The sequence below is a fragment of the Sarcophilus harrisii genome, chromosome 3, assembly GCF_902635505.1.
Source record: "Sarcophilus harrisii chromosome 3, mSarHar1.11, whole genome shotgun sequence".
NCBI classification, from domain to species: Eukaryota; Metazoa; Chordata; class Mammalia; order Dasyuromorphia; family Dasyuridae; genus Sarcophilus; species Sarcophilus harrisii.
Window position 1 is genome coordinate 498,594,735 of NC_045428.1, and position 14,687 is coordinate 498,609,421.

The 14,687-nt window shown below is 41.9% G+C and overlaps 1 protein-coding gene across 3 annotated transcripts in view; it reads right to left on the reverse strand.

Moving 5' to 3' along the window:
* Nucleotides 1-6,503: 6,503 nt before the first annotated feature.
* Nucleotides 6,504-14,687, reverse strand: part of DGAT2 (diacylglycerol O-acyltransferase 2) — a 53,471-nt gene continuing 45,287 nt past the window's right edge. For all 3 annotated transcript variants that reach the window (XM_003764648.4, XM_031961366.1, XM_031961367.1), the window contains exons 5-8: nucleotides 14,304-14,508; nucleotides 9,798-9,972; nucleotides 9,071-9,273; nucleotides 6,504-7,006 (exon numbers count right to left, since the gene is read on the reverse strand). In XM_003764648.4, the coding sequence (XP_003764696.1) occupies nucleotides 6,852-7,006; nucleotides 9,071-9,273; nucleotides 9,798-9,972; nucleotides 14,304-14,508 (738 nt within the window). In that variant the 3' untranslated portion in view covers nucleotides 6,504-6,851. The remainder of the gene's footprint in view (nucleotides 7,007-9,070; nucleotides 9,274-9,797; nucleotides 9,973-14,303; nucleotides 14,509-14,687) is intronic.

Below are 14,687 nucleotides of genomic sequence, written 5' to 3' on the forward strand. Positions count from 1 at the left end.
GCTTCTGCATTGCCTACACAGATGCCCATATCTCCCCCATCCTCAAAAAATCCTCACTTAATTCATCCATCCCTGCTAGCTATCATCCTAAATTTTTTTCTGACTAAACTCCTTGAAATGGTCTATAATCAAGGCCCCCACAGTCTTTCTTCTCATTCCCTTCTTAACTCTACAGTGCGGCTTCCCATTTCATCATTCAATGGCAATTCTCTCCTCAAAGTCATCAATGATCTCTTGATTGCCAAATCCTATTACTTTTTCTCAATCCTCATTGCTTCTTAATTTTTTGGTAGCTTTTGATATCATCCTCCTCTTCTTGAAACTCTTTGGGTTTTGGGGATACTTCTGCTGGCCTGGATCTCCTCCTCCTCCTGTCTGACCACTCTTTTCTCAGCTTTCAGTTAAATCTATATCCAGGTCATACCCCCCCAATGCAAGATTAGTTTCACATGGAATGGTCTCATCGATTACCAGAGATTTAACTCTCTTATTCAGATGGAAGTAATCTAATCTCTCCTGATCTCCAGCCTCATATCCTCAAATGACCACTGGATGCCTTGAATTGGCTACATTGATTTCAACATATCTAAAACCGAACTCATCTTTTCCCCAGAATCTTTCTCTTCTTCCCACTTTCCCATTACTGTGGGAGGTGCCACGATCCTCCCAGTCATGAGGTCTTTATCTCATCTTGCTCACCTCCAGTACCAATCAGTGGCCAATTTTGAAATTTGTATTTTCACAGACATTCAGAATGGTGTCTCTCTGTATTCCTTCCTTGAGACTTTCACTCCTTGGGTATAGGCCCTCATGATTTCACATTAACTTTCACAACAGCTTATGGTCAGTCTCCTTGTCTTTGGGCTCTCTCCATCCTTCTCTTAAGTGCAAAATTGATATTTCCAAAAGAGCAGACCTGTCACCTCCTGTTTGAACTTCAGGGGACCTCTATTGCCTCCAGGATCAAATATAAAATCCCCTCCTAATAGAGTATGGTCCAATTACTATTTAGCCTCACGTGCTTGGGACCTCAGTGCATGAACTCGAGCTTCAGCCCATTCCTCCTTCCCTGAGAAGTCAGGGAGGGCGTGATCACCTCCCCTTGGGGGCTCTGACCTCCCTGAGGAGTCAGGGATGGCATGACCACCTGTGTTCTAAAAGAAAAGAAAGCAGGAGGTGTAATGGGCTGAAGCTTGAGTTGATTCACTGAGGTCCCAAAGCACGTGAGGCTAAATAGTAATTGGATTATACTCTATTAATATATATGCTTGGAGAAAGAATGGCCTCCGCCCACTCTCTGTGCAAGTCCTGATGTGTTGTATAGGAAATGACGTAGGGACGATTTTGGGGGGTGGAGGCAGAGGGCCAGGAAGAGAAGCGGAGAGGGATGGCTGGCTGGACTCGTGTTGCGGCTGCTCACATTCCCATCGCCATCCCCCTTCATCTCCACAAAGAATAAAGATCAGATTTTCCCTTAACTTGAATTCCTGACTCTGGCTGATTTTAAAATACATGGTCATCACACCCTCCTTTTCCAGCCCAGTATACCCTAGCCCTTTCTTACTTTTCCAGTCTTCCTCTCCATTCTTCCTGTAAGGATTCTGCTCCAGCGGTACCTCCCACTGCTGAGCGCCTCATGCATAGGCACTCCATTTCCTAACTCTCAGCATCTTAAATTGTCTTCCATTCCTGGAATAAAACCATCTTTATCTTCTTTCAAGTTTCAGTAAAGTCCCACTCTATACAAGAATTCCCTTAGATTCTAGTGTGTTTCTTCTGTCATTGCTTAATGGGGGATAAGCTGGGAAACCTGAGAGCATCCTGTCCCCCCTTGTTAGTATCCTCACTGCTTCGCAGTGCCTGGAACATATCAGAGGCTTAAACACTAGGAGTTTGCCCTGTGTACTGCCTCAGTGCAAGCTCTCGAGGGACAAGGACTGCTTCCCCTTTGTATTTTTATAAGAGCTTAGCATGGTGCCTGGCCTGTGGTGCCTGCAAGCTTCTTGAGAAGCTTACTTGATCCCAGGATCCATGCTCCCATCTCCCAGCAGACTCTAACCTCCACAAGCACAGTGTTTTTGAATCTCCAGAACCAGTTGGTCTAAGTTTGAAAGGTCATCTCTGATACTTACCCGCTTGGGACCATCTTTAGCTCCTTTCTTCTCTGAGCCTGTTCTTAATCAGTATAATGAAATGCTTGACCTACCTTCTTCATGAGAAGGTTTTGAGGAAAGTGTTTTATAAACATCACTGTACTACTAAATATTCTTCATTTCAGGTACCTCTATAGAAAAGAGATCATTTCTGCAGAATCTGGGACTGGGGGAAAGAGACTTGGTTTGGATGTCTGCTATAAACTAGTTAAGCGATTTTGGGCAAGTCCCTTTCATTTTAGGGACCTTGGCTTCCTCCTCCATAATTTTATGGAGGGTCATAATTATAAGGGGGTCAGACCAGATGGACTTTACCATTCCTTCCAGTTCTGACAGCCAAGCCAGTTCCTAGTTAGGACAGCTATCATAAATATGACATTGGATTTTCTATGATTCTTTCATTTAATCAAGACAAGCTGCCTGAAAGGTACATGTGGAGATGGAGCTGGGAAGGCGGAAGAGACACAATCAATTAATATGTACGTACTATGTGCCCAACACTATGCTAAGAAATTTTACAGATATCTCATTTGAGATATAATAGGGGAGAAAGTCACAACTACAGCCAATAGGAAAAGAAGGGGAGAGGAGCAATTGAATATTGTGCTACAATGATCAAGTCTGGCCCCAGGAATGAAAAACTATACCTCTACAAAATGCTTCTACTCTTTTCTCCCTCAGAAGCAGAATAATTCCATATACCACAAGACAAACAATTCTAAACTGCACTAAGACTTTAGGGACATTCTGAATAGCAACATTTTTTTGGTCATGGCAAAGAAAAGGAAATACCCATTGCTCAGGAAATAAACTAATAGTGGCACAAAAATATAGTGGAATAATACTGTACTGTAAGCAACAATGGCTATGGAATTGAAATTCAAGGATGGGAAGATATATATAAATTGATAGCACAATCCAGAAAAAAGGTATCCACAACTACAGCCAATAGGAAAAGAGGGGAAGAGGAGCAATTGAATATTGTGCTATTATGATCAAGTTTGACCCCAGGAAATGAAAAAAATACACTTCTCTCCCTTTTTACAAAGATGGGGGAAGTATGGACACAGGAATATCGCATATACTGTCATACTCTGTTATTTTACTGGAGTACTTTTTCTTCTTTTTCATTCTTTGTTAGAGAAGATTCAGTTGGGAGGGGAAGAATGTGAGAAAACTGAAGGCAATGTAAAACCAAAAGACAAAAATAAAGTCTTCTCTTGAATCTTGACTGCCATTAATAGTGTGACCTGGACAGAGCAAATCATTGAAAACTCCTGGATATTAGTTTCCTTTTTAGTGAAAGGGGAACCGGGAAGTTTAACTATTTTCACAGCGTTGTTGTGAGGAAAGTACTTTATGAAGACCAGCTATGATTCTGACCCATCTTGGTTGGTTCCCTGAGTGGGATTGCTGCTCACCTCCGTGTTTGGGCAGCTGGGGGGGAGGGGAAAGGGATGTCACACTCACTTGCAGGAGGTGGGGCGGACCTGTGCTGGAAGTGCTGAAGCAGCAGCACTTTTGTGCCTGAACTCCCCAAGCCCCCAGTTTCTGAGGGTCATTCCTGGAGGGGGCAAACATTTCTGGAGTTAAGTTCTGCCCACCCGTCCCTCCCGAGGAGTGGCCTGCAGAGGATCAAGTTCAATGACAACAGCTAAGTGTCTGACCGTTTTTGTCCTCGTTTCCCCATCTGTAAAACAAGGTGGTTGGACTAGGTGACCTCTGACCTCCCCTCCGTCTGTGCCACCAGAAGAGTGTTAGAAAGGGCAATACTAATAAACTGGTTTGGTTCTGCCATTAGAGGAGAAATGGAGGCCCAATGAGGAGGTGACAATCCAAACTTAATGTTCTACACATCCCCCTGAACTCAATCTGGCCCCAGGGGTTCCAAATCTCTCTCACTGCCTTGGCCCCATGCATCCCTTTCTCCCCATCCTTCCCTGTGGGCCGTGCCAGGACCAGGGTACAGCCCCAAACTTTCATCCCACAATGCCGCGGCTTCTCCAAGCTCTCACCCCACCTTACCACTTGTAACTGGGGGGGATTGTGTGCTCTCACACTGCATTACACACTCAATGGCAACAGGAGCTCCATCTCCTTCCCTTGTGTCTCTATAGCCCTGACAATAGTGACAGGGGAGGCTGAAAAGTGAAGATCTGCTTATGGAGAGCACTGACAACCAGGCTGAGTATGGAACTGATCCGCAGGCAATGAGAAGCCAATGGAGATGATGGGTAGAGGAGAAATGTGTTCTAGTAGACAGGGCTGGGGCAGATCAAAGAGTTAGAGCTCTGAATCTGGGAAACCAAGGCAATGGGGAGGCAGACAAAATGGAGGAGGCAGACAAAATGGGGGAGGCAATTCAGTTTGGATGAGCTGTTGCTCAGCTTCATGCATGCAAAATCTCTTCTCCCCATCTTGTAACAGGTAGGGATAGATCATAGTCCTCCTCCTCTCTGGCCCAGAGCACCTAGTAAGGCATGCATGCATAAGATGTACCATAATCCTAATTGATTCACTGATTATCTAAGAAAGACATTTTTTGGTAATAGAAAATGGGGGCTTGGGTTCCTGAACTATTGTTAAGAAAAAAGTGCTGGGCTTGAAATTAAGAGAAGCTGGATCCTAAACTCATCTCTAAGTTAGATCATCCCAAGCAAGTAAACTTACTTTCCTGCATTCTCAGTTTCCTCATTTGTAAAATTAAGTATTATTTGTACTACTTACCTTACAGGATTGATGAGAAAAGCATTTCATAATCTTTAAAACCTTGCAGAAATGTGCATTATCTTTTCTCCAACTCAGGATCCAGCCCGACCTGGAGGACTCTTTTTCCTAGGTCCCTTCACTCCTATTAGACCACAATACCTCCTTCCTATCCATTGAAAGAAAGACTAAACACCAAAGTCAAGACACTAGTCCCAACCAAAGTTTATTCCTATAAATTGTACAAAATGTTCTGATATGGTACAATGATTTGAGAAATATGAAGAGAGAACATATACATACTACAGGCTCATTTTGCCATAAGGTGCTGAGAAGTGAGAAGGCATCTCTGGTCCCCCGCTCTGCAAAGGCACATGGATGAGAGGATCATAGGGACTGATGCTGGAAGAGAACTTCAATGTTAAATAGTCCATAGTCCTCGTTTTATAGCAGGAAAATGAGACCCAAGGAAGTCCCAAGATCATACAGGTGGCTAATGACACAAATGTGAGGTCTAGAGCCACCCTGGACACTTGGCCTTCAGGTAAACGGCACTACATGCCAGGCCGGAATGGAGAAACACTCTCTTCAGACACAAATGGGAGAGGGGCTGTTGCCTTCTGCTGTCATCAAAGGCTTGGCTTGGCCCAGGAGTCAGTCCTACTTGGAGCAGACTCTCATCCACATCTTCAACTTTCTTTCATGATATTTTCAACTCAGGCCACATGGGTCATTCTCCTATTATGGAAACTGACCTGCATTTCTCCAGTCCAAGGAGGAGTTTATGAACCCCAATTATATTTCTGTCCCTATCTTCAGCTTAATGAAATGGAAACTATGGAATGACAAGGCCAGGGTCATTCTCCCCCGGCAGTAAGTTAGGAGCATTTCATGCCAGGCCTCCCTCCCTGTGACATTCAGAGTTGAAAGAGAAATATTTAGCAAAAGGGAATGTGAGATGGGAAGGAGATGACAGCATCAATGGGGTATGTTTTCCACCAGTTTATGTGAAAGAAAGGGTTGGGGATGGAGGGAAGGTGAGGACTATGCAAAAAATCTTGAAAAGGAGAAGGTAAGTTTTCAGGCCCCTTCCAGGCCCACTCCCCCAAACTGACAAGGAGAGATAAAATACCATTAACTTTCTCTCCAACACGTTACCATCTCTAGCTTTGGAAGGCAGATCACTAATAAAATTATACAAAGATCCACCCCACCTGTTCAGTATAGTTCAGGATCAATGGCATCTGGACTGCATTAGAGGGTCATCACTTTCCCTGATTAAGGATCAGACAAATAGCAGGGACTTTCATATGTTGTTAGGGGACAATTTTACATTAATGTGTATACTCTAGGGCTGGGGACAGGATAAAAATAATGTGGTAGGATTTTTTTCCCTAGGGTTAAGGATGAAGCTTTATAGAATAAGAGCCTCAGGCTAGGAAGGAAGCTAGATTTCTAACCCCTTCATTTTAATTGATGAGGGAAATGATTTTATTTAACATGGGACTTGCCCAAGATAAGACTGGAAGTAAATTGCAGAGCTTGGATTTGAATCCAGCTTCCTCTAAGGAAGCTCCTCATATCCAGGATGTTTTCAAAATACAGTCCGTCCTGGTCTCTCTTCCTCATAATAGGAAGGTAACCTTTTTTTTTTTTTTTTTTTTTTTGTTTTTGATGATGGAAGGAAGGATCAGGTTGAGAAATACAGGGAGAAACCAGGAAAAAATTCAGCTCTTCAGAGTGGGATGGACTAGAAGCAGCAAGAGAGTTTGGATACATTCACTTTTCTCCTTAAAAAAGACCTAAGATTGTAATATTTTAACAAAATTATTATTTTGTTATTATAATTTTTTTTAAATAACCCACAGACACCCATGAGGCTTCCAAATTTACAGAACAAAAAGCACTTGAGAACTTGGTAGAAAAATGATTTGAGGCTGACTCTTCCCCCAAAGGGGAGGCCACTGGCTGCCTGCCACCAGCCTAGTCCACTCAGTTCACTTCCAGAACTTCTGTCTCAGGAAGACCAAACTTAGTTTTGTGCTTGTCAAAAAGTTTCACCAGGGACTCCATGTACATGCCATGATATAGGTCGATGTCCTTCTGGCTTGGGTGCTCTAGTTTGGGGATAGTGATGGGTTCACCCACTGTCAAAAGAAAGATGTTATCAGGTATCTTGTTAGAAGCTTTGCTCCTGCCATCTCCCTCCCACAGCTCCTGAACCCCAACACTGATTTCTTTTATAATACCAGCAACCACAAAAAAAAAAAAAAAAAAAAAAAAAAGGGAAGAGGAAAATGCTTCCATTTTGCAGTCAAAAGACCCGAGCATAAATTTCCTGTCCAGTCATTTACTATCTGTATACTCTTGGACACTCAATTCACATGCTTTCTTCAACTGTCAAATGAAGGATTGGATCTGATTTCTTATAAATATCCCTTTCTGGTGCTAATTTACAATCCAATTTCAAATCCTGCCCTTAAGTCCCTTTACCTCTCAATCACAATTTCTTCATCTGTGGAGAAAAACTAAGAATCCTTGTGGTTACAGAGAGGAAAATCTTTTGTGTATCTTAAAGCACTAAAGATATGTGAGTTGTTGCTTTTAAAATGTTTCCTAAAGAACGTTCCACATAATAGACAACTATTATTTGTTGTACAAATTACAAAAATGAGGCCAACACAGCTAGAAAAGTGGAAGTTGAACACTCAATTCTCAGGTATCCTGATTTTTGTTCAATGTTTTTTTTCATTATGTGATGTCAGAACTGGAGAAGTTTTGTGCTCTAATAAAAAGAACACCAGTCTTGGAGTTAGAAGACATGATGTTGAGTCCTGGGCTCACCAATTTTTTTTGGTGGAGAAACTATGGCACAAAAAAAAGCCCTGCACATGTCATATACATATTGGCTATGTAACCATAACTATATCACAAGCTCCTCCTCTTCAAGATTAAGTGCTCTCCCTCCAACGACATAAAACAAGGAAAATACTTCTACTACATCTGGTTCATATGACTGTTATGTGCAAATTACCTGTTTTGCAGAAAAGAAAACTGAGGCCCAGAAAGGGAAAATCACTTTATATACCACTATGAGAAGTGGGAATAGACACCGGGATTCCTGATTTTCCAGTAATGCACTTTCAACTTTGTCACTGATCTTTGAAATAAAAGGATTTCAATAGACAGAAAAGAGGAGGCAGTAAATTCCAGGATACCAAAGTATCCAGAAGATGGGGAGTGTCCGGAAGGTTTGGAGAACAGATAATGGTCCAGTCTGGCTGGAATGTGGAGGGCACCAAGAAGGCTGAACTAAAGATGAGCTGCAACCAGATTGTGGAAGGCCTATTAAAAGAGCCTGTGATCTTTTTAAGAAGAGGCTGTAAAATGAGATCCAGTGAAGGTCCTGTCCAATTTGGATGATATGTATAGCAATGGATCTGCAGGGGGGTGAGGGGGGGGTAGCTGTCTTTTTCTCACTCCTTGCTCTTCCTCCTCAGTGGTACCAGACATGTTCTCCCAGGGGCCTTTGCTTTCCCAGTGCTTAGCACAAAGCTTGACCCCAGTAAATGCTTGATTTCTTTTATTACTCCACATTCAGCTTCAGGCTCCACTCTGCTCCTGTTTTCAAGAAGCTGGGTTGAGAGTCACTGAGTGAGCTCGACCTCAGCTCCCAATTCAGTCTGATTGTTTCCCTACATTGTTATGGTGATCTATAAAGAATTTCCTCTACAACCCTGAAAAGAAAGCTGTGCAAAGGCAGCACACTTGAGGGGTTATTTTGTCCAATTATTCAGATAAGGAAACTGATACAGGAAGGCTTAAAGGGCTTGCCCAAAGTCACAGGTAGTATCAGAGAGTTGGTTTGAAAACCCAGGTCCTACAGCTCCAGGGTCATCATCCTTTTTATAAATTTCCATTTTACAAATGAGAAAACAAGGCCCAGAGACACTCAAATGATTTTCTATAAGCCACCAACTAGTAAGCAGCAGAGGCAGGATTGCAACCCAGGACTTGTGATTATCAATTCCAGGCTGTGACAGCACACTACTTTCTGCTTTGTGACTAAATCCTAGGGAAGCCATTCTGAGCCCAATCCTACTTACGTCCTTGACAAAAGAAGTTCTGAAACTTATTCTGCTGGCTCTTCAGATTCTACTTGAGTGGCTATCCTCCATCCCCAACCCTGTCCTGTCTTCAACCCTACTTACCAACTGTGGTGATAGGCTTAGAGTACGGTACTAGGCCCCATGTGTTGGAGGAGAAGAAGCCCCGACCGTGGAAAAGGCAGGGAGCAAAGCCAATGTATTTCTGGAACTTCTTCTGGACCCATCGGCCCCAAGAACCTTCTTCAAAGATTATTTGCTTGTAAACTTCATTCTCTCCAAAGGAATAGATGGGAACCAAGTCAGCTCTACAGGGAAAGAAAGCACAGTTTAAGAAACTTTCAAGTCTTTGTCATCCCTTCAAAATCTATGTCATAATAAAATGAAAAAACGAGTGACCTTGGACATGTCACCACCATTTCTCCCCATGCCCTTATAAAAGAGTGCGTGAATGACGATATCTCTGGTTTCTTCTAGCTCAGACACTTATGTTTCATGTACTAAGCAAAGGCTTTCCAGCTCTGACACGTTATGGTCCTTCCTTTCTGAGGCTGTTTTATATTTGTAAAACTGAAGTAATCTGAAGTATATTTTTAAGACTTATTAAAAAAAAAACTTAGAAAAAAACGGAAGGGACTCCCAAGGACCAAGGGAATTACAGCACATCAGAACTACAGGGACCTTCGGCAGGTCTAGCCCTAGCTAGAAAACAGCTTTCCCACAGCTAAGGGGATGCATCCTCTAACTTTCTGGGCAGCTTCTTTTGACCACAGGGTGCCAACAGAAGTCCAACCTGGCCCTGGCCCTGGCCCTTCCTCCCCAGCCGGCTCACCCATGCCTCAGGGCTAGCTTCACAAAGCCCTTCCGGTTCTTCAGAGTGACAGCATTCTTTCCTGGTGTGGAATTCAAGGACTCGGCAGCACCCCCCACCACGATGATGATAGCATTGCCACTCCCATTCTTGGAAAGCAGATAGTCTATGGTGTCACGATTGACAGGGCAGATACCTGGGGCAGAAGAGAGGCACCTGTGAGGAAGTCAGGCCTCCTGGGCTGCTGGCCCTGGGGAAGAATGCCTGGGAGGCCTACCTAGTCTTCATTTAAGCTCCTTATTCTAACACTTTTACAGAGAAGCAGAGTCAAAAAGAAAGCATTGTCTTAATGGTTAGTACCACTAAGAAGGCATCAGTATAATTATTATTATTTTTGGTTTGGACCTGTGATTCATCAGGGCAACAACAAATCCCTCATGTAGAAACTCCTTCCCCATGGATTCAGATCTTCTAAAGTTTAAGAGTTCGTCAGGATACAAACAGAATAAGTGACTCTTCCACAGTGGGTAGGACCTGAACCCAGCTTTTCCTGATTCCAAAACCATACCACATTCCATTATGTAATAAGGGTGATGATAATTTTTCTAGCAGTTTAGAGTTTATAAAGAGCTTTCTTCATTGCAACCATGAGGCAGGTATGTATGTACGTGTTTGTATATACATATACGAAAACATATACATATGTATTTTATATATGTAAAACTTCATAATTTTATATCAATTATACAGATACACATATAAAGTAATTTTATCTCATATATAATTATAAATTTTTTCATTTTACAGATGAAGGAACAAAAATGCATCAACAAATGACTAGGCCACATTCACATGGCTTAGTAGATAGACATGACTATACTGAGTGATGTATGCACACGATAAGCTATGGCCTAAGTGCATTTTTCTGGGGTAGTAGAAGAGATATAACTTGATCCCTCCACTGAATCTCATTAACGACCCCGGCCACTGAGCATAGTTTCAGAGGTGAGGAAAGGTTAGCTGACAACTATGGTGATGGCTTCAAAATTCCATCAGGGGGCAGCATCACAACAAGAATCACAAACCACAAAATCACTCATTTGAAATTTAGGGATCTGAAAGGGGCTTTCCATTTCTCCAGCAAATCCAACTCGCTCAGATTTAGATATGAAAATCAAGGCTCATCCACGTCATACTGTAAATAAGCAGCAGAGTCAGATTTCAAATCTGGCTCCTTTACGCCAAATCCAGAGTTTCTTCCATTCTCTCTCCAAGAATTCAGAGGGACCTGGGAGGCTGAAAAGAAGCTCCCTCTACAACATCCCCCACATAGTCATCCAGGTTTCTCTCTGTAGTCTCTTGGACCTCCAAATGGATCTCGACTTTAGAAAATTTGGGTCTCATCTCCCAGTTTTGTTACTTAGAGCCTAAGTGATCTTAGTAAAATATTATATTGTATTTATTTTGATAATGTTTTGTATGTGTGCTTATTCTCTCCATTAATAAGAGATAGAATAGAAGCTACTTGAGGACAAGAAGCATTTCATTTTTGTTTTTGTAATCTCAGTGCCTGATATGTGGTGGGTATTTAATAACTTTGGTATACTGATTGAAGTCACTTCTTTGCTTCAATTCAGTTCTCAATTTATTGGCCTATGACTAACATTTTCAAAACACTTCCAATATAAAAAAAATCTCATTTGAATGTCAAAACCAATGTCAAAACTATGGGGCAGGCAGGGCAGATATCAGTATCCCCATTTTAGAGGAGAGAAAACTTTTGACCAGAAAGGTCAAATGTGACCTGTGCAGCATAGTTATAATGGGGTCAAACACATCTCACTTGTTTTACAACCATAGAGTCATAAAAAGAAGGAACCATGTTTGTGAAGAGTCCCTGATGCTCCAAATGATGTGAAAATCTTTTTAATAGTGACATTTTCCCCATCTGGAATATGAAATTATACATGTTCCAAAATATGCGATACATTTTCTTTTTACTAAGACATCTTTAAGACTTCAAGACTCTGTACTTTCCCTGGCACAGGTCCTTTCTCCACTGGCACAGATGGCAATGACGCTACAATTGGCTTTCCTTAAGTTGCTAGAGCTGAAAGATTTAATGCTGTTGTAGCCTGGTTATGAGTTGCTCTGAACTTTTAAAAGGCCTGGAATAAACTGATAGAGTCTGTCACCAGGACCAAAGTGAAGGGAGGCCTTTTTAGACTGGCAGTCTAAACATCTGCGTCTCCAGGGTCACCTTCACATTAAGATGAGACAGCAAAGGAGGGCATCAGTGGAAAAAAAAGGCTAAATTTCCACTATTTCAATCACAAATGTCCCTAGTTCTTTATCTTGGGAATAACTTCAAATCTTCAAAATCCTTCCATCACCCTAAATAAGAAAACTACCTATGGGTTCCAACAATATGTTATATTACCCAAAGTGTTCAATGGCTATATTAGTTTGGCAAATGCTAGGAAAAAATTTAAAGAAAAGATGTACTGGTTCTTCCAAGGCAAGACGATGGGGCTTTTGTGGCAATGAGAATCATATAGCAACTGAGGCTATTTAGCCTAGAAACTGTACTAGCCTCTAAAGTCTTACGGGTTTGTTGGGAAGATTCTTGGACGCTGGACAATGACAATTCTTTAGTCTTTTTTCCCCCCAATGTTTTTTGCTCCATAAATTCAAGCAATGGCCTTATCAACCCCATGGCCCTCATGTAACAATTGGTTCACCCCGTTCTGGAACACTGTAATTATGTAAAAGTGTGGCATTGTTTCTGCCCATGTCTGCATTTTCCTTGTAAGACCAGATTCCACGAGGGCAACGACTAAATCTTATCTAAATCCAGGGAACCTCTCTCCCCAAGGGCCCAGTACTGGACAACTCTGTTGCACAAGCAACTCTGTATTGATTTCCAGCATATCTCATGATGACCTTTTTGGGCCAGATAGGCAGAAACTGAGAAAGCACAGGCCTGAGTCTCTCAGAGAAGGGGATGGACAGAGGTATCAAAGGACTTAAGAAGGAAAACCCTGAGATGAGACCCCCTAGAGGCAAAATACAGATGGACCACTGTCCTTTGAGAAATCAACTAAACTAATTAGTTGGAAGAACACTAAGTTTTGAGGTCAGAAGATCCAAGGACTAGTTCCAGTTCTAACATGGGTTAACTGTGAAATAAGTCACTTAACTTCTGAGCTTCAGTTTCCTTGTCTATAAAATGGAGATTGTTATTAACTATTATGCTACTTCTCTCACACGATTGTTATCAGTTACGTATTTTATAAAGCTTGATGCACTACCAAAATGTGAGTCATTAAGTAAATATTAAATGCCTACTATGTGCCAGAACACAGTGCTAGACTTTGGTGATGCAAAGAAAGATAAAGGACAGTTTCAGCATTTAAGGAGCTCACAAGTCTAATGAGGAAGATAACATGCAAATAACTATATACAAACAAGTAGTATGTGGGTTGACAGAAAATTGTTTTTTTTTTTTTGGGGGGGGGTGTCAGTGTTCTCCTTTGAAACAAGGCTAATATGGAAATGTCACATGACTGTACATATATAATCTAACTCAAAATGCTTGCTTTTTTTAGGCATGGGGGGGAAGGGAGAATAAGAATTTGGAACTCAAATTATTAAAAATGAATGTGAAAAATTGTTAAATTGAGAAAAAATAAAATAGCGAACATTCTTTTAAAAGGTAATTAACAAGGGACAGCTAGGTGGTAGAGTGGATAGAGCACCAGCCTTGAAGTCAGGAGGACCTGAGTTCAAATTTGATCTCAGACACAACACTTCCTGGCTATGTGACCCTGGGGGCAAGTCACTTAACCCCAGTTGCCTTAGCAAAAAAATAAAAAATTAAAAATTTTTTAAAAAAGTAATTACCAGAAAAGGCATTAGAATTAAGGGGGATCAGGAAATCCTATAGAAGGTAGGATTTTGGTTGGGACTAGAAGTCAGGAACCAGAAGACATAATTGGGAGGATTATAAATGACCTAGAATGGGCTCTAATTAGAGGTCACTGAATTCAAAACTTTAGTTTTACAAATAAAGAAACTGAAGCCTTGAAGGGAAAGTAGCTTGTCTAAGGACACAAATCGGCCAATGGAAGAGCTGGGATTTGGCCCTTGGTCCCATAACTCCAAATCCCATCCCCTTCTTTTCCTTGTACAATGTTGCTCTTTAAGACCCAGGTTGCAAGATAGCAATAGACTTGGGACAGGGAAAAATCCCAGACAATGGCTCCTTAAACAGAATTCTTAAGAGAAAAAAGGACCACAGGGCTCCTGTAGTCTCATTATCTGATTTTACAAATAGGACCAATGAAGGAACTTGGTCAGCAGAAGGCTCGTTCTTGACTTGGGAAGATGGAACCAAGGAACACACCAAGGGCACCCTGTCCCTCAAGAGGACTTAGTGGGTATAGATAGAGAAAAAGCAGAGGATGAAACTGTTGAGGTGCTCTTGCAAGGATGTGGGAAGGATGCGTTACTCTTCTGTTTTCTTACCTCCAGACATTAAGTATTCTCTTAACACAGGGACTCTGAAGTTCCCAGCTAAAGTTGCCAGATAAGGCCGGATGCCAGGAAATTTCTTTCCAACCTCTGTGGCCTCAGTGCTGAAGTTGCAGAAGGCGCCCAGGCCCATGATACCATGTGGGTGATAACCAAAGATGTAATTCCGGGTTGTTAGCAAGTTGTGAGTCTTCACCAGCTGGGATAAAGAGTCAGGGGGAAAGGGAAAGATATAATAGAATCTCAGAGCTGGAAAGGACACCTGGAAAGCATTTAGTCCTATCTCTCACCCTTCACAGTATGATACACAGTTGGGATCCATGCTTGAAAATCTCTAGTGATATTAAGCATCACTGTTTCTAGGGAATCTGTTATATA